General features: G+C 50.8%; 1 protein-coding gene across 6 annotated transcripts; it reads right to left on the reverse strand.

Annotated features, from left to right (window-relative positions):
* Positions 1-660: 660 nt before the first annotated feature.
* Positions 661-17,324, reverse strand: ZNF275 (zinc finger protein 275). Of its 6 annotated transcripts, none has more exons than XM_004779337.3 (5): positions 17,165-17,324; positions 8,093-8,186; positions 7,563-7,645; positions 7,046-7,136; positions 661-6,756 (listed from the first exon to the last, which is right to left on the reverse strand). In XM_004779337.3, the coding sequence occupies exon 5, from the start codon at positions 6,725-6,727 to the stop codon at positions 5,600-5,602; it is 1,128 nt and encodes a 375-aa protein (XP_004779394.1). In that variant the 5' UTR covers positions 6,728-6,756; positions 7,046-7,136; positions 7,563-7,645; positions 8,093-8,186; positions 17,165-17,324; the 3' UTR covers positions 661-5,599. The 6 variants fall into 6 exon arrangements, with proteins under 6 accessions (XP_004779394.1, XP_004779395.1, XP_004779393.1 ...); XM_004779338.3 differs by having other exon boundaries at positions 661-6,882; XM_004779336.3 differs by having other exon boundaries at positions 661-6,914.
* Between the last annotated feature and the right edge of the window lie 1,981 nt (positions 17,325-19,305).

Consider the following 19,305-nt stretch of genomic DNA (forward strand, 5'->3'; position numbering starts at 1 on the left):
GGATTGGGCCTTGGAGCCAAGACAACACAGGCCTTTCCAAAATCCTGTTCCTCGCTGTTGTAGCACATCATGGCCTGTGGGGTCCCAACCCAACACGCCTGGGGACCCTCTGGGCTTGTCCTTCTGGGACTGGGCAGCTGGCTGAGCAGCTGAGCCTCGTTTGTATCTGGGAGGGTCAGGAAGCCAGAGGCCTGTCCTCACTGCCTGCCTTTTTGAGAAAACAATCATTAGAAAGAGGGCCAGCCACTGGCAAGAGGACTGACCTCCCCACTCCCACCCTCACCTAGCCCAGAGAGGCTGGCTGATCCTCAAGGTCCAGAAGCCACTTCTGTCACTCTTCCTGGTCCCCAGGGGAGGAGCTCAGGATCCAGGCTGGTTCTGCTCCCACCTGGAATTCAGACTTGGGGGAGAGCCCTAGCCAGGGTGGGAGAAGGTACTTGGCTGAAGGACAGGACTCTTTTGCCAAGGGGCAGCTCAAATTTCCAGGGAAGCCAGCCTTCTCTCATCAGGGCACCTCCTGTCCCCTCCAGGCATCTGGTAAGGGGATTGGGGTGGGCACAAGGTAACACCAGGAGGGGGCAAGAACTTCAGAGCCTGGAGAAAGGAGCAAGGGAAGAGCTGTTAACCCAAATTCTGACAAAATAAGTCAAGGAACACCAATGCCATTTAACATATATTTATTGAAATCTACTCGATGCAAGGCACTGTGCTAGATCTGGTAGGGGAATAGACATGAAGGGTCACCCCTGTCTTATAAGAGCTCACAATCTAACGGGCAGGGGGGCAGGTGGGGAGGGCGAAGCTCTAGTGCAAGGCTGATTATAGTAAGTGCCATAAAACAGACAAGTTAGGAGACCAGGGAGGAGGGAGAGCAGAGCGCGAACAACCGAAATGTGGACTGGGGCAGACGCGGCTCCCATTCTTAGATACGCAAAGAACACTGAAGGCCAAGTTAAAAGAGACCATTTTTAGTTTTGAAGGTAAACACCTAAACTGATACAATGAGAAGTACAGAATGTAAGTATACTAGTAATAGAGAAATTCTCAAATCCCCGATCTGACAGGTTCTCCATAAGTTGACTTAAACTCATTTCATGGGACAAATAGGGGATCCTGTATGGATGCCTGGACAGAAAGGCATTGGTCAAACTCACTGAGACCAAAAGGCATAGATTTTTACCCATCTGAGTGAACAGAAGACAGTACCACATTTAAACGGGTGTTGACGACAGTCAGGTGGGACTTGGGCCAGGAACTCGAGCTGGTAGAACAGGAGGAAAACCAGCCACGTGATTCTTAGGAAGCAGCCAAGTGGTAAAAGGCAACTGACTCTTGATGGATGACAGAAAGCAGAGACCCACTCAAGCTGGCTCAGGTCAAGGGAGCCTAGGGTGGAGACACAAACGAACTGATGGGGGCAGCTGCCAGAAATCCAAGTACATGTGGCCAGACTCCTGTGGGGTGCTGGAGTGGAAGCAGCTCTGGAGGGCTTGGCAGGAGCCCACAGATCTTCAAGCTGATGCCACCCATGGGGTCAACTCCTCTAAATACCGTGTGGCTCCCACTTTCTTCCAACACCAACTAGAAACTTCTCTCTCATTTCTCTTGTTTGCACTTCACAGACAGAGAACCTGAAAGGCCCAGCCTGTCGCCTCCAGACAGCTCTGATGACTGGTTGCTGCCCTGAGTCAAGCGTTTGGTTCTGGTTCAATGAATGTGGCCTGGGGTGCAGGGTGAGGGTCCCAGGGCATGTGACAAGGCTGAAGCCCCGGGCCCATGGAATACCAGCACTGTGACTGTGTGGGGCTCGCTCTGGAAATGCAGAAGTGGGTGTGACACAACTAATCAACACAGTTCATCTTAATAAGCAGCAAAAATGGTAAACAACAACTTTCATTTAAAAATTTCAGCAAGTATTCAAAACTTTAATAAAAGCAATGGAAAGTTTCTCTCAGAATATAAGAAAAGGTTAGATCTCCAATGAGAGTCAGCGTTCTATGTAACCCAACTGCTCTTCATTTCCCTTGCAAAAGGGATGTGTGTGATTAGAAAGAAAAAACGAAATGAGGTAGATACACAAATGCATAGACGAGCACACACTATAGGAAGCTTGATCACATCTTGCATATGACAGCGCAGTACACCTACGGAATCCAAGGAAATCCACCCCCGAGTCAATAGAGGCAAAAATGGAGCTGGGCGACACTACAGGACACACGTTAAAGCCACAGACTGCTTGTGCTGGAGAGAGCACGGACGTCATCCGCAAACACAGTGACAGAAAAGATGCGGTCTTTAGTGTTAACTCTAGGAGAGGGTCTGTTTCAGAGAAAATGCGAGAACTGAGAATGGAAGAAGTCAGGAGGGTGTGACGGGATGCCAGGGCGTCGCGGCCCGGAGGGGGAGGAACGGAGCAGTGGCGACAACGCGGGGCTCTGAGCTACCAACACTGTATCTGGATCCTTCAGAGACGCTGACGCATGGCTAGCGAACGAGCAAGAGGTGGCCGAGCACTTCCAGCGGAGGTTGCCCGACTTGCCCCCTGTGAATGTCAAGTTCCTTACCGGATGACAGTTGTGTCGACCATGTCCTGACAGCTTGCAAAGAGCAAATGGATGCAGAAGGAAGCAGTGATTTCAGACACAGTTCCACAACTGTGAGAGCTGAGGCCACAGAGCACGAGGCGCAGCTGTGTAACAAGTGCCTGGGGGGTCAGGACGGAGACGTCACAGAGAGCCACTGTTGTGGCCTGGGGGCCGTTCCAGACGACCTTCTGGTTAAGGTCACAGGGGTCACAGGGGACCCCACTTTCCAGGATGGGGGCCCGAGAAGCCCCTCCAGGTGTGCTTGTTGGGAAGCTCGGTCTTGGCGGGCCCATCGGGAAGCACTGACCTCCTCTCTGGGCCTGCTAGTGGCTCCCCTCGCCTGGGCCCAGCTGTTGGCAAGTCACACCACAGCCCCGGTGTGGCTGGCTTCTACCTGCAGGGTATGCAGGTCACTGGAGGACAGGTTTCTGGCCAGCCCTTACTGCTGTTCCTCCTGGGGGAGGCTGTTGCAAGTAACAGCCCAGCCCCAGGATGACCAGCTTCCATTTCTATGCCACATGGGCCGACAGAAGGGCACCGTCGCCCTCTGAACCCTTGTTTTATTGCCCTTCCTGGGCAGGGCCGCTGAGAGTCACAGCCCGGGCCTGTGGCGCTAGCTTCTGTCATCACGATGCACAGGGCATCAGAGGGGCATGGCTCTTCTCTGAGCCTCTGCTCTGAGCTCCTCTTAGCTGTAGCCGCAGGAGGTTAACATCAGAACATGTGGGTGAATTTCCCCCTAGTCGCCCAAAGCAAAAGCCACCAGACCGACCTCTTTCTAGTTGCAGAGTCACTCCTTGGGAGGAGGACGCAATCCACGTGACAGCATCAGTCAAGGGAGTCTTCTCATGTTTGAGGAGATGTGTCTTGTGTGGCTCTGCTGCTCAGGCAGTGAATCCATGCCAGGCATGGCCAAAGCTCCCAGGAGCTGCAGCCAAGACCACATCTGGACTAGCCCATTGATCTAGTTGAGGCCCAGGCCTGCTGCTGACAGGCCGGGCTATACTGAGGAACAGTCAGAATGTTCTGGCCAATCCGAGATGGAAGTTTCTCTTGCGTGTCTGTGTGGCCAGGCTGGATAGTCAAGTCCCACTCACAGAGACGCACCGAGTCTGCATCTTGGATGAGGAGAGAGCCTGCTTCTCTGGCCCCTTCCCATCCAGCCTGCCCACCTGGCGTATCCACCTTCTGGTGGGGCAGGGCTTTCAACTTTTCATTTGTAATCAGAATTCCAGAAGAAAACATCATCATATCAAAGTACTGAAGCAATGGAAGTTACGGCTTAACGGACGACGGTGAGTGCTCGGGTTCGTAAAACCTAAAACTCGCAGGACCAAAGTGTAATAAAACTGCTACCAAGAGCAAAGCAATCAAAATGGAAAAGAGATCCTCACAATCGCTCTAGAACGAACAGCTGTATAAAGTCAATATATCCAAAGGTAACTTGATAACTGGTCAAAGGAGATGAACGTACAATCTGCATGCAAGAAAACAGGAACACGATTTAAGTCACCACACAAGAGAAAGAAAATGCGACTAGGAGTCAGGAGGCCTGGGTCCATCCCCAGTTCTGGTACTAATGAGCCATAGAATGCCAGCGGTAATTATGGCGATGTCAGCAGATGACCTTCACTGAGTGTGCACCTTCGGACCAGGCGTGTGGCATCACGGTTCTCATGATAACCTTAGGAGGTAGTCCTGTGATCACCCCTGTTTTACAGAGCCCAGAACGGAGGGCTGGCTGCATGGGGAGAGAGGCTATCACTCCTGAAAGAGGCATCATCTTATATTTGAGTCCTTGAGACATCCCTGTTATGGGCGTGCTCTCTTAGCTACTTGAGCTTGAACAGAATAGTGCTGCTGGAGGACAAGACCTATTAACCTGAAACGGATCCCAGCTGATGCTAGTTTTAGATGCATGGGGAAGTCACCAGAATGACGTGGTTGAAGAAAAATGGACGCAAAAGCAATGGGACCCAGATTCAGTACTTGTTCCTGGGAGAATGACCTCACAATGACAAGTTCTAGATGCTTCCAAGAAGTCTTTTAAAAGTCATTTGAAAAAGCTGAACCCGTTAAGTGGTGATGCTGTAGAGCTATAGGACAAATCGAGGGAAAAAAAAAGGAAGCAGAACAAAACGTCCACAAATGTCGTAATTGAATGAGAACATGTATTTATGGCTTGGGAGGCGGTTTCTAGTGAGAGCCTCGTGCAGGGATTGTCACAGTGCTGCATGGTGTACAGCTTAGACGCACGGAAGCCGTGGGAGATGCTTCCGAACTGTTGGATGACTGGAAAGGGGCGACGAGGTTGGTGAAGATGGTGAGGTCAGAGATGCATGTGAGGATTTAGAATAAAATGATCTTGCGTAGTGGTGTGAGGGAAAAAAGGAGCATTCTCTAAATTAATATATTATTCTATGTAGTATGTGATTTACAGTATGTATGTATAGCTGAATTAATAAATTAAATATTATAAGACATCTGAGTGTTCTATCTACATCCCTAAAAATTTATAAATTCAAGTAGGCCAAACATCTCTGGGGCGCTGTCTTGTCTTCAGGAAAGCGGGGGTCATGTTATGTTGAGGCCGTCGAGGACTAGCTCTGTGCCTTGCTCTGGGGGCAAGGCGGAGCAGCCCGGCGTAGGGGACCTAGAAGTCCCCCTCGGGCGAAACTTGCACGTCGCTCTTCTCTCCTTCTCAGTTCCGAGGCCCGTGGATTCCTTGAAGGTACTTGATGCCAGTCATACTAGTCCAAATAAATTAGAATGTCCTAGAAGCTACTCTCGATAGGCAAGATGGGAAACGTGTACACTTAGAAATTGCTGGTGACAGTATAAATTGGATCCGACCTTTCTGACGAGAAAATAGATAAGCGCTACAAAAGTGTTCATCTCCTTTGACTCCGCCCTCCCCGTCCTGGGGACTGGGCCCCACGGGCCGCCACCGCTGCCGTCGCCCCCGCCCGCCGAGGGGGGGGGGCTCGGGGCTGGGGGTGGGGGGGGGCGCCCCTCTAGTCGCGGTGGCTCGGCTGGTGCTTCTGCAGCGCCGACCGCCTCTTGAACACGCGGCCACACTCGCCACACTCGCAGCGCCGCGCTCCGCTGTGGGTCCTGCGGTGGCGACTCAGGCCCGAGCTCCGGCGGAAGGCCTTGCCGCACTTGTCGCACTCGTACGGCTTGAGTCCGCTGTGGATGCGCCGGTGCTTGATGAGGTCGGACGGGCCGCGGAAGGCCTTGCCGCAGTCGCCGCAGCCGTACGGCCGCTCGCCCGTGTGGATGCGCTGGTGCTCCAGCAGGCTGGAGCTCTGGCGGAAGGCCTTGCCGCACTGGCCGCACTCGTATGGCTTCTCACCGGTGTGGATTCTCCGGTGCTTGGTGAGCTCCGAGCTCCTCCGGAAGAGCTTGCCGCAGTGCGGGCAGCCGTACGGCTTGGCGCCGCTGTGGATGCGCTGGTGCTCCGCCAGGCCGTTGACGCCGCGGAACGACTTGCCGCAGTCGTCGCAGTCGAAGGGCAGGTGGCCCGTGTGCGCGCGCTGGTGCTTGAGCAGCTCCTGGCGATCCAGGAAGTCGCGGCCGCACGCCTTGCAGGCGAACGGCTTCTCGGCCGTGTGCAGCTTCTGGTGGCGGAACAGGTGCGTGCTCACCTTGAACGAGCGGCCGCACTCCGCGCAGGCGAACGGCTTCTCGCGGCTGTGCACGCGCAGGTGCTGGCTGAGGCCCGCGTTCTTCTTGAACCTCTTCCCACATTCCTCGCACTCGAAGGGCTTCGCCTCCCTCTCCGCCGGCTCCCGGTGCTCGGCGGCCTCTTCCAAGGCGCGGCTGGGGCCCGGCTGGGGCTCGGCAGCCACGTGGCTCTTGCGGTGCTCGTTAAACTCGGAGACTCCCCGGAAGACCCGCCCGCAATCGCCGCACTCCCAGCCCTTCTCCTCGCTGTGGATCCTCTGGTGCTGCACCAGGAGGACCTTGAGCCGAAAGGCATCCCCACACTCCTTACAGGAGAAGTGATGCTCCATAGGCACGTCCTGAGGGCTGCCCCCCTGACCCCCCGCGTCCCTGTTCTGCTTGACCTCGGGGCTGGGCTCGCCGGCCTGCGGGGAGCTGCTGGAGGCCATCTCCTGCGGCTGCGCTTCTTCACCCATCGCCCACCGCTCACGGGCCCAGACGCCTCCTGAGCGGAGAAGGAGGAGGTTACTCTCCTTTGTCGGCCGGCCCGTTCCTGTGGAGGCGGCTGCTGACCGCAGGGCCCGGGCCGGCTGCGGCACGACGGCTGCGCGCGTCCAACCAGAAGCCGGGACTGCGGATGACAGGGGCAGCAAGGCCTCACCGCTGCAACGAAGTGACCGAGGACATCTCCCCTTCGTGCCGGAGAAGCAGCCACACCCTCTCCCCAGAGGCTCAGCCGGGTCCCCCCCCTCCACCGCCAAATTTTTCACTTTTCAGGTTTCTTTCTCACTCACCAGAACACTACTTTGCTCAGTTGGCACTAAGGGATGGGGCCGATATCAGCGTCAGGGGCCGGACACCAGGTAGGATTCAGAACAGGAACTCCTGCGCGTGGAAAAGGAAAAACGGTTTGGCTGGCGGCCGGAGATGCCATCAGAACACAGCCAGAGTGCGGCAGGGCCTTCAAAGATGAAACCCTTTTAAGCCACAAAGTAGAGCTTGGTTGTGCCCTCCGGCAAGCCACGCATCCATTCCCGATGCCTTCCCCGAGGACTGGCTCCCTCCAGGCAACGCAGAGGCAGACCCTGGGCCCATCGGATGGAGCGCCAGCTGGCCATCCCAAAGAGCAGATCCTCCCGTTCTCCCGATTCACACTCCTGGGTGGGAACCTGGTCCTGTGCTACAACTCCCAAGCCTGACCCGCAGCAGACTCCTGTCTTAGCAACCCTCCCACCTCACATGTGCAGCCCCTGAGACAGCAGAGGCGCATCCGGCTGTGGGGAAGCTGGCGCAAGGGCTGGGACATCTTACCCCCAGAGGTCGTGTTCCTCTAATGTGCCAGCGTCCTCTGCTCGGCGTCCGGCCTGGGCCACGTCGTCAAATGTCACTGAATCCTGAAAGAACTCCCGGGATAAGTAGTCCATTCTAGAATGAGGTGGGAGCAGTGCTAGTAACAGCATGGGATAAGAGGTGAGGGTCTGGAGTGGGTGTGCATCACTAGCACAGAAATCTAACACAAGCCTTGGGAAGTCCTGGAAAGAGAATCTGACCAAGCATCAGAAACCTGGGCCATGGCCCGGGCCTCCCACTGTCTTCCCAAGGGACTTGGGTTCAATCACTTTCCTGGACTGAAATGTGGCTCCCCCACCAGCATAATGGGAATTACAACCCCAGCAGGCATCCGTTTCTGGGTAGACTCAGGCAGAAAGCAAAGGGAGGAAAGGCAGAAGGTGGAGTTCAGGTCCTGTAGTGTGTCATGCTGGGAAAAGAGGTAGAGGCCACAGCCAAAACCAGGGAGCAGTGACAGATTCCTAAGGCAGGCAGAGGGAAGCACAGCTCACCTGGGCCTCAAGCGTCTCAGGAAGGCCTGCCAGAACCTGGTTTCCTGGGCTCCATCCTGGGGGAGGGCAAGGCCCGGGGAGGGGGCAGGCAAAGCTAAGAAAAATGAGAAGAGCCATGAGTGACAGCGGCCCTGCTTTTGGGTCCCCCAGGACAAGACTAGTGATTTCCTTTCCCCTGGTTTTATATCTCATTCAGTCTTCTCTTGCACAGGAGCTGAGTGACAAGCCAGAGCACACAACTGCGAACACTGGGGGACACAGACGGCAAAGAGTTAATACAGGCAGGCTAGATGGAGCCCGGACAAGACAAATGAATGTTAGCCCAGGAACAGCCCGGAGAAGACAGACACACATGGAGAGCCAACGGTCGCGAGACGGGCTCTCTGGGACAGGCCGGCCACAGGCCTCCTCGCAGCCACCTCAGAGAGGTCAGTGCTCACACTGCATCAGAAGGAAGTGTCCCCAAAGCAACATCAGAAGAAGACCTAAGTGAGAAGATAGATGAGATCTTCCCCACTTTGGAAGGGCAACAAGAAAGACTGGGCCACTGGAGCGAAGAGAGGCAGCGGAAGAGTGGGATCCTGGTTTCACTGGCCAGAAGCAAGGCCTTCTAAAGGCCTTACCCCACACAACGCAAACGATGAAGTCAGTGCCCGTGAAGCAGACACAGACAAGAAGGTTTCTGAGAAATGTCTGACCAAATGGAAAGGTGAACAAAACAACTAGAAAAAGAAGCCTCAAAGAAAAGATCTTCAAACACCACGTTGCTAAACAAAAGATCTGAATGATATGTTCAGATTTTCCTTTTTCTTCCAGATTGCAAAATATGCAAAATGTTGTGATTATATTACCACAAACGTGTGTGTATCAGAGGCCTCCTACTTCAGCCAATACAAACAGGAACACAGCTTCTGTTCTGATGTCCGGTCAGTTCTACTCAATTCACAAGTAAATGAGAAGGAGGCATTTTTTTACACTAGCTCAAGGAGTAGAAGGCCCAGACATTCCAGAAACACTTTTATGTAAAATCGGGTATTATATTGAGAGGGACGGACGGACACTTCTACTTCTGGCCAGGATATTGGAACAAAGAACAATGTCCTGCTGTAAACAAGTATCAAACTGGACAGAAGCAATTTGAAACAAGTTTTCAGATACTGGGCAGCAGGAAGTGCAGGATCATCATCCCGAGAGAAGAGAAACAACCGCGATGAGCCGTCTCATTGCCCTGGCCCTGCCTGGAGGCCATGTCCAGACTGAGCGTGCAGGGAAGGGGGCCTCCGATAGAGCTTGGTGGCTTCATCAAGACACAGACTAGCATTCATGATAGCTGATGCAGCTAGAAGTTGCAGAGAAGAGTGCCAGAAAGGAGGGAGCGAGGCAGAAAAAAGGAGCTCCAAAAAATCAGCACAGTGCTCCCCTTGGGTCTTTCCTAACTCCCAAGCCATGGTCCATAATAAAACTCCCAAAGACTAGGAAAGGAAGGGCCCGGAGGCTTTAAGCTGAACAATTCCCAACCAGTCAGAGTAGAGTCCTCAGTGATGCCTGGGACCATTCAGTAGAGAATCAGAGGGGCTGTGCCTCAGTAGTAGCACTGACCGTCTCCTGGAGCCACAGCTACCCTGAACGTGCTCTAGAAAAGCTTAAGGCCTTGATGTGATGAAGCTGTTCCACAAATAACTACGCCCTCAAAGGAAGTCCAACCCTCTTCAAAGTGAAGTAACAGACTCTAGCCGCTCAGCAATATCATCTGGAACGCCAAGAAGCAGGAAAATCAGGTCAACGGACGTAACTCAAAAGTGATGACTGGCAGAACTTACAGACAAGGACAACAGCTAGTTTAACTCTGTACAAGACTGAGAGAAGAACAGAAACACAATGGAAAAAAATGAACGATATAAACAAGATACAAATGGGGCTTCTGGAGGTGAAAACTGTAACAGTTAAAATGAAAATTTCATTCGATGTGATTAGCAGCAGATTAGACACTGACCTCTGTCCCCCCAAAAAGATTAAAAAACTCGAGGATACAGCAACAGAAACTACCCCAAATGAAGATCAAAATGAAAAGAAAAAAGATATTTAAAAAACAGCGTCAGTGACCTGGATATAACAGAAAATCACCTAACACATATGAAACTGGAATCTGAAAAGAAGAGGAAAAGGGGAGAGGATAAAAATGTAGTTGAAGAAATACAACTAATACAACAATACAATACAAATGCAACAATACCCTAATTTGATGAAAACTAGCTCCAAGAAGCCCAGCCAACCCCTATCAAGACTAAACAAACCAACAACAAAACCAAAAAGCCACATGTGCACACCAAAACACGTCAAAATAAAATTGCTGAACACTAGTGATAAAGAGAAAATCCTACAGCAGCAGGGTGTGTGTGTGGGGGGTCATGTTCTATAGAGAAGCTCAACGATAAGAGTAACTGTGGACTTCTTATCAGAAAATGTGCAAGCTCCAAACAACTAAATGACATTTTTAAAGTGCTAAAGGGAAAAAACCCCGTCCACCTACAATTCTATATTCAGGGGAAATACCCTTCAAAAATGAGGGCAATATAAAAACTTTTTTCAGACAAAAAGAATTGGTCACCAGCAGACCTGTACTATGAGACACATTAAAGAAAGTTCTTCAGGTGAAGGAAAATGATACCAGATGGAAACTTGGATCAACACAAAGGAATGAAGAACATCAGAAATGTAAAAACACTTTTACCCCCTTTATTTTTAAATCTTGTAAAAAATAACTGACCATTTAAAGCAAAAATAATAAGGTACTGTGGGATTTATACCATACATATAAGTAAAATGTATGATTTAGTGTTTTAGGAAGCCCTCCGAGACTCTGATACATGCTAATAAGCCAGGAGTGGAGATAAAATATAATTCTAAAAAATAATCCAAAAGAGTAAAGCAACAAAGGAAAAAGAACAGAGAGGATAAACAGAAACAAATAGCAAAATGGCGAACTTAAGTCCAACTACATGGATAACTAAGTTAGATGTAAATGGAGTAAACACTTCAGCTGAAAAGCAGGGATTACTAAACTACATTAAAAAAACAATACTCAGCTCTATGCCATCTGTAAGAAGCTTTAAATATAAAAACTTTGAATGTAAAGACATAGGTGAAAAGTAAAAGCATGGAAAACAATATACTATAGGACGAAACAATCCCACTGTCAAAAATAAGAGAAGGAGAGGGTGAATGATGAATGTGGCTCAGAGGGCTGGAGACCTTACTAAAGAGTCCTAGAACTCAGAGCAGGAAGAAAATGGAAGAGCTTAAACATAAAATCACAAGTGGTAGAAAACAAGAAAAAAAGAAAAGAAAAGAAAAAGAAATAAAAATGAAAAAAAAAATCAACAGGTGGCTAAAATAGATGACACACCGATTACAAAAATGCAAATCCTTTAAAGAAGATGGAGACAGACAGTAACTGTTCACTAAAAAATCCAAAGAGAGTAGGGACGGAGAGAGAACAGCCAACTACATATTTGCAATTCAGGGGAAAAAAGGAGTAAACGGAGTGACTTGTTGCTGAACTAAGCACACCTCTACCGTAATGTGTGCCACACTGGGGTAGAGTCTGGATTTAGAAAGGTCTTCTGCTTTCTGTTCTAGTACCATGTGAATTTTTAGTAACCGAGCTGCATTTCTTTGGTAATCAGAAAAGAGTAATAATTTAAAAAGATTTGGGTAGACTTTAGATAAGACAGCCTTATGGGAATGTGTGGGCGGTCCCAGAAAGCTCAGAGATAGGAAGGACCATGGGGTTGGGACTTCCTGGGCTCCTCTCCGCAGGCTCTTGGTGCCATCACGGGTGTGAGCAGAAGGGCCTCCTTTAAGTCTCAACATCCACAGAAGCCCCAGCCCTGTCTTTAGCCCACTGCCCAGCACAGGTACTTCCCTGGTGTGAGTGACACCCCCGGTGCCCAGCAGCTATGCCCTCTGTGGCCCACTGTCAGCTGGGTAGGGCCCCTCTGAGCACTTGGGAATCTTCCTGGTGTACATCTGAGGTCTGGTTTGACTTTGGCTTCTGATACAAAACAAACTGGTCCTTACACATGAATCCTTACACAATTCATTACAAAAACTCACTTCCACTGATGTGGAGGTTTTGCTGCCATGTGGAACTGGCAGAACATCTCACACTTACCTTCTGAAAAACATGGCCCATTACAACCTTGTCTCACTGTCCTCAAGCCAGAGACCCGAGGCCTTAGCCCCTTACAAAGACACCAGCGCGGCCCACTTGGCCCAAATTCTGCACCCCACATCTCAGTCATTCTTTCCAGACACCCTGGCATTCATTCTGTCCCAACTATGCCAAGGTGATGCCCCCTCAGTGCTCTGAATGTGCCACAGGTAGTTCCTTCTAAGAATTCAGACCTCAATCAAGTGTCATCTCCTCAAAGTGTCTTCGCTCTTGAGCCCAATCACCGTTTACTCATAATACTTCTCACTACCTAACAATCATCCTCAAATGAAACTGTTTGTTTTTACCTGACTCCCCAGGAGAAAGGTCACCTCCCACAGGATACAGACCTTCTCTTTCCTGGCCCCGAATCCTCAGCATCTGCAGGAGCTCCTGGCATCAAGTGGACATGGGATAAGCCGTGGGGGGAGGGGAGTGTTAATGGGAGCGAACCTCTAGTTACAGAGCACCTTCTACGTGTTTGGTTCTGTGCTTCTCCCTTCTCATAATTTAATCTCCGAGACCAATAATTCTCACGGCCTCCATTGCACACAGAAGTAAGTTATGGACTCAAGAGGTTAAGTAACTCGCCTAAGGTCCAGCTTCCAAGATTTAAGACTTTTCGAGACACACCAAAGAAAGGCAACAGGCTCTTATTGAATGTCCTCAGAGCCTGATGGTTTATATGGACTCAGGCGACTGGCTTTAAATCATCCTATCGATATGCCACCACAGACCCTTGCTTGGCAATAGTCACACACATCACTCTCTCTCTCTCTCACTCGCACAAAGTTCTTCCAAGCCACCCATGTTTAATTGAGCATGTGCTCCTTAAGTGTTCTATTTAATTGAGCAGAGCCTATCAAAGTGTTTTCACCTAATTGGAATGATTAACTGTTGAAATCCTGCAGCCAGAACCCCCATGTGAATTATTAATTATGCTTTCCCGTGTAGCAACAGGAATGGCCCTTCCCATAGCAGGCTTGCCCAGGAGACGTAACCTGCAAGAACTTCAGGTCAGCACATGTACTCCTAGTGCGCACGGACATACAGTGGTCATCAAGAAAGTGCTCACAAAAACAGATGGAGCCCCACTTTCACCAAAGTAGCTAAATTCTGTATGATGAAATACATGTTAACCCTCACTGCAGTTAACAGTAAAATTATCACCAATCCTGAAGATCATGTGATTGCTCAGAAGCCATGCTATAGGGCTGCTGTACTTTGAAATGGTGGAACGAACCTGGAAAAGATGCTGGATGCTGTGACAAAAATGACAAGTACAGATGTCTACTGCCTTCCGAAAGTGGAGCTGCAGGGTCAAGGTCAAAGCAATTCCAGGAAGAATATGAAAACCACAGGAATGCACCTGATGGGTACAGAGGATGCTGCAGACCTTGACTGGAAGGCGCTTTCATTCACCCAAATCTCATAAGGTGCGCACCTACACCCACCTGGGAAACGGCAGTCAGGAGAAAGAGTATGGGAAAACAAATCTCTGCCTCTTAATAGAATGACATTAGGCTCCTTCTTTCCGTTAGGCTCTGAAGTGTAGTCTAAGGCCTATCCACTCCCGGAGAGCGAGGCCCCCTGCCAACGGTGGACCACAGACCCCACCCCAGACCGAGTGAAGTGCCACGGACACCGTGGCTGTTCGATGAATACTGGGAGACCCTCTGGATGCGGACCCCCTGCCTGACAACCCGAAAAATCATGCATTCTACAACATGAGAGCTCAGGGGAGTGCAGAAATAATCCTGCCCATGTGCTTTAGATGGCAACGTAAATTTTAATCTACTTACTTAAATCAAATTTTCTGTATAGAATCAGAAACATTAAGAGAACTGAAATAACCAGTCCACTTTGATATGAAAGAACAGAAATTAAGAGCTGAATTCAATGGAGACAAAAAAACCAACCCATGTCAAAAAAAAGTAGTGAATAATTAAGTGTCTTTTGGTTGCGTTGGAGCTCAGAATCCCTCCTCAGAATGTGCTAGTGAAGTCTGCATCTGAGTGGGCAGATCCCCCTGCCCCATTAGTGGGGCAGGGGAGCAGCAGCAAGACCACCCAAACTAGATCTATCTAGCAGCTTCCAGAAACTTCTAAGGGATGCCAGAAATACCTGGACTCCCTGGAACATCTAAATAAGGACCTGTAGCAGAATGTCCTCAGGCCCTGGAAGACAATAGGTAGCTCATGGTGTTCAGTTCAGTTCTGGGCCAGAGCAAAAATGCCCTGGAGCGTGTCTTTATAGGCCAGACAAGAGACCTTACTCTCCAGCACCTAATTCAGATGGGTGCCTGTGGCTTTCTGTCCCGTGCAAACAATCACCTAGATTCCCAGTTCTCCTCACCAGGTGACTGTCCTCCTTTGAGTCCTGCTGCTTAGACTGAGCACTGTGTCTGGGCAAAGACGGTTCAGCGATGCTGACATACATGAAAATACAAGCGTGTCCAGAAAGGAAAGGATATTTCCCACCATCTTGCATCCTCACCCGTGGGGCCTTCTGACAGCATGGCCAGCTTTAAGGCCAGCAGACATGGTCTTTCAACTCCCAGACTTACCAAAAGAGACACGCAAGGATGGCTCACTGTGTCTCAGGCCGATTCTGAGTTGTAAAGTCAGGCGGGTAAGGTCCCACCTGTTGGGACTGAAATAATTCAGGGGGACAGAAGCAGACTTGGGGGCACCTTCCAGGAACATGTCTCTTTGGGTCATGTGTGCTTGACCGAAGGACGGGCGGGGGGACAACACACACTGCCAAAAATTCCAATCCAACCCAGCCAGGCAAGGCCAGGATGCTGACCCAAGCCTCTGGGCTGGAGCTGACGTTGGCCTTCATGTGCTCTCAGCGTGTCTCACCAGGAAATGGCCACCAAGGCCTTAAAGGGAGAGGGCCAAACCTGTATTTTGCAACTGTGCTGCTGCCAAAAGTGGCAGAATCCTAAAGGGCCAAGGAAGGGTGTTTCACCAGGAAAGTCTGTTTCTCTTGGGATGTTTGTGTCTGTGTGTGTCTTTTTCCATGTGCGTGGGTGGGAGGCATCTGTCTCCATCTTCCCCAGTTCTTCTCTCTTACTTCACTTGGGCACCTGTCCCTCTCTGTTTAGGTTTCCGTTTTCTTTCCCTTCTATAAAAAGCCAGAAGGTAGACCAGAAGGGAATTTTGTAGTGTTTGTTGTACTTAACTGAGAAAAGGTTTATGCTCCTCCTTTTCCAAGAAGGCGCATGGCATCTTACTAAAAACCAACATAAATTATAAGTATAGGTTCATTTAGGTTACAATGTCCTGGATATGGGATGGGCTCTACAGATATGAGGGGCTGCTCATTTGGGGAGCCCAGGCAGGTTAGGATCCAGGCTGGATCAGTGTGCTACAATCCTGGCTTGGGGTTTGCTAAGAGCTCAAGGGGCAGAGCAGGAGGTGTGGGTGGGGCCAAGGAATCTGCATTTGCAACCAGCACTTTGAGGACTGGAATGCAGACCTGTGCCTTGTCGGTACTGGGTCCATCTAGAATATGGAGACTTCTTCACCACCAGCCCTCGGCAGACAGGATTCAGGCCTGTGACCTTCCAGTGTGGGATCCCACTGTGCTGACTGTCAGACTTCTGGGAAGAGAATTCACACTTTCTAGTGATTTTTCCAAGGGGTCTCTCACCCAAAGAAGGCTGCAAGTCACTGTTCAGTAGGGTTCTAAACACAGATACAGGGACATTTTTGGGGGAATGGACTGGACTGTACCAGGTACTGTGCAAGCTGCTTCTACTTAAAGGCTCAATGGGGGAGGGAGGATGGGGAATGGGGTGAGGCAGCATTAGTACCCAGAGGGGGTGCTGTTCTGGCAATCTCGTCTGAAATCCTTTGGTAAGGGAAAAATGTCGGGTCTGAGGTTTAAGAGAAAATATTTCACTGACCAAGGAGACTAGGGGGTGCTGGCAGCCAGGCTAGGCCAAGGCTGGCTGGAGGGCGTCAGTTGGAACAGGGTGGGACCTCTGGGAAGAGGGCCAGGATTGGGGGGGGGGGTTGTTTGAAAGGGACCATGGGCTTTGGGCGGCCGGCAAGTGTGTGTCTGTGGGGGTAGCATGGAAAAAGACATGTAATTAATCACCCAAATATAGACTAGAGGCAGCAAAGGAGTGTAAGGGGGAGGCACAGGAGCAGGAGATGGTGGCCCCCAGAAGGGCGACAGAAAAAGCCCTGTTCAGACCTAGAGCCTTGAGCTCATCTTCACTCAGCAAGCGCTGCCCCCTTGTGCTCCCTCACAGCTCTTGGGCTCTGGGCTGTCCCTCCTTCCTTCCCCACCAATCTGAGGCTCAACCTGTATCCAGAAGGAAAGGAGGGACCCCATGCGCAGGAAGCGTCCCCAGCTCATCCACCCAGCGGTTCTGACTGCGGCTCGGCCCTTCCTCCAGAGTGGGGGAAAAGCCCTTTAACCTTTCCAACGCCCCTTCTCCCTCAGCCTCCGTTGCTCTCGGGGCTGGGGTCTTCTCCTTCCCAGAATGACCAGTTCCCAGCGTCTCCCCCAAGGCAGCGTAGGCCTCTGCACATCCGCGATTCCCGCCCCTGACCGCCGCCCCCCGCCCGCCGCAAGAAGGCCTTCAGGCCTCCTCGTACCCGCCATCTGGGACTCGTCCTTCACTTTGGATGGCCTCCGGGCTGAGCAGCTTCCTGCGGGCCCAGAGACGCCCCCCGAGAACGCTTGGCCTCCAGCCACCGCACACTCTGCGGAACACTCACCCTAGCCCCGCGCACTCTCCCAGGCCGCCCTCCCTGCGCATCCTTCCGTGGTCCAAACGGTCAGCCCAATCCCGCACACCCTCCCGCGCCCTCGGCACATCCTCCCGTGGCCCTCATGCTCACCCCGGCCCCGCGGCGGCCGATGCGCTGCCCTCGGCGGAGCGGCGGTGGAGCGGCGCTGGCGCGGCCCAGGCAGGCCCGGCGTGGCAGGAAACGCCACGGAGCCGCCAGCGCCCGCCTGAGCCCCAGCAGCCCCGCGGCGCGTTTCCGGAGCCGCGGGCGCCGCCGGGGGTAGTGGGGGAGCAAGGCCCCGCCCTGGCCCCGGCCCCGCCCGGCCAGCCAGCCCCAATTGGCCTGGAGAGGGGGCGGGGCGGGAAGGGGGCGGGGCTGAGGCCGGGGGGGGGGTCAGGCGCGACCGCGGGGGATCTGCGCGTGCGGGCCAGAAGCCTAGCGGAGGGGGGCGGATTGGGGTGAACCTACGAATGAATGAATGAACAAACGAACGGATGAATGAATGAATGAGCGAATGAACCACTTAGCCCAGGAAGGAAGGAAGGAAGGAATGGAAAGAACTGCGCCCCCTCGGGCGCCTTCTGGACAGGGGTGAGGGTGGGGGATGGGAACAGAAAGCAAAGCAGAGCAAAGCCAGCTCTCACGGGAGGGGTCAAAGCTGCTATTTATATATATATATATATATATATATATATATATATATAAATTATATATATAAATAATAATATTTAAATAAATATATATTTATTTATATAAATATATTATAAATGCTATTCCGAGCCCCTGCAGTAAGGATAGAGCTATGAGCAAAACCAGGGCGCATGGGGCGCGCGCATTTGGCGTCCAAAAGCTCCTGTGAGTGTGTGTCAGTGTGTGTGAGAATGGGGGTAGAGGGGAAATGTATTTGAGTTAATTTCAAAATAGGTCAGACTATGAAGAAGTACCAACAGGATTCTTCGGGGGGGGGGTGCGTTGCAGCCAGGTCCAGAAGAATTTGGTGCCAGTCATTAGAAATCTAGGAACCTGCCGTTACCCAGTAGTGTGCTAAGCCCGTTAATGCTTTCTTGAAGACTCCTGTTTCCTAAGGAACGCAGGAATACACACGGGAGTTCAGTAAGGCTACCGCGGATGTGAGACTTGAATGACGAGGACTCAACCATGTGAATGTTGTTGAAGACGGGAAGGGCATCAGTAAAGGAACAGCAAGTGTATAAATTGGGTATATTTGAAGATGAAAAGGAAAATACTGGACTGTAGTAAGCCAAGGGAAAAAAGAGCCACACTGCTGGGGTGAAGCTGGGCACTGAAACTGAGTCTGAAACACATGGCTTAACACTTTTTTTTTCATTCTTTATTAATAAGCATTTAATGATTTATTGGTGATAAAGATAACCAACTTCTTAAATATTCTTGTAACAATTTTATCCAGTACACATTAACAACTTTTTTCTTATTTTCCTTCAGATTTTATTATGAAAACTTTGCAATATACAGATGAATTCAAAGATCTGTACCTAGATACCAAACACTACTCTACAATTAACATTATTCCATACTTGCTTGATTACGAGGTCACGCTTATTTCATTATTTCATTTCAAACTGAGCTACAGACATCAGTAGGCTTCACCTCCAAACACTTCAGCATGCATAGCATTAGCTGGAGATGAATACCTGCTCACTGTTTTTCTTTTTTAGAAGATTTTATTTATTTGCCAGAGAGAGCAAGCGAGACAGCAGGGGCAGAGGGAGAAGTAGGCTTTCCGCTAAGCAAGGAGCCGGAAGCAGGTCTTGATCCCAGGCCGGTGGGATCATGACCTGAGCCAAAGAATGATGCTTCACCGACGGTGTCACCCACACATCCCCATTTACTGTTTCTTTGCAGGTAGAATTTGCTGCAGTGAAACACACAGATCTCAGGTGCCCCATGTTGTGTGTTTTTACAAACGCATACTCGGATCTCTTGTCATGATACAGAATACTCGAGAAAATTTCCCTTGTGTCCGTTTCCAGTCAGTCACCACCACAACCCCACACAGAGGCAAACCAGGGTTCCAGCTTTCCTCCCCATAGATACCTTTTCCCTATTTGAGAACTTCTTGTGAATGGCATCATACAGTATGTCCTGTTTTGTGTCTGGCTTCTTGCACTCAGTATGATGTTGAGATTCACCTGTGTTGTCGAGCGTGTTATCACTTCTTCCCTTTCATTACTGAGTGTCTCCCGTTGTCTGGATATATTTGAGTTGGTGTG

This window comes from Mustela putorius, unplaced genomic scaffold (assembly GCF_011764305.1).
Source record: "Mustela putorius furo isolate JIRA1106 unplaced genomic scaffold, ASM1176430v1.1 tig00003899_pilon_pilon_pilon, whole genome shotgun sequence".
In the NCBI taxonomy this organism is placed as follows: Eukaryota; Metazoa; Chordata; class Mammalia; order Carnivora; family Mustelidae; genus Mustela; species Mustela putorius.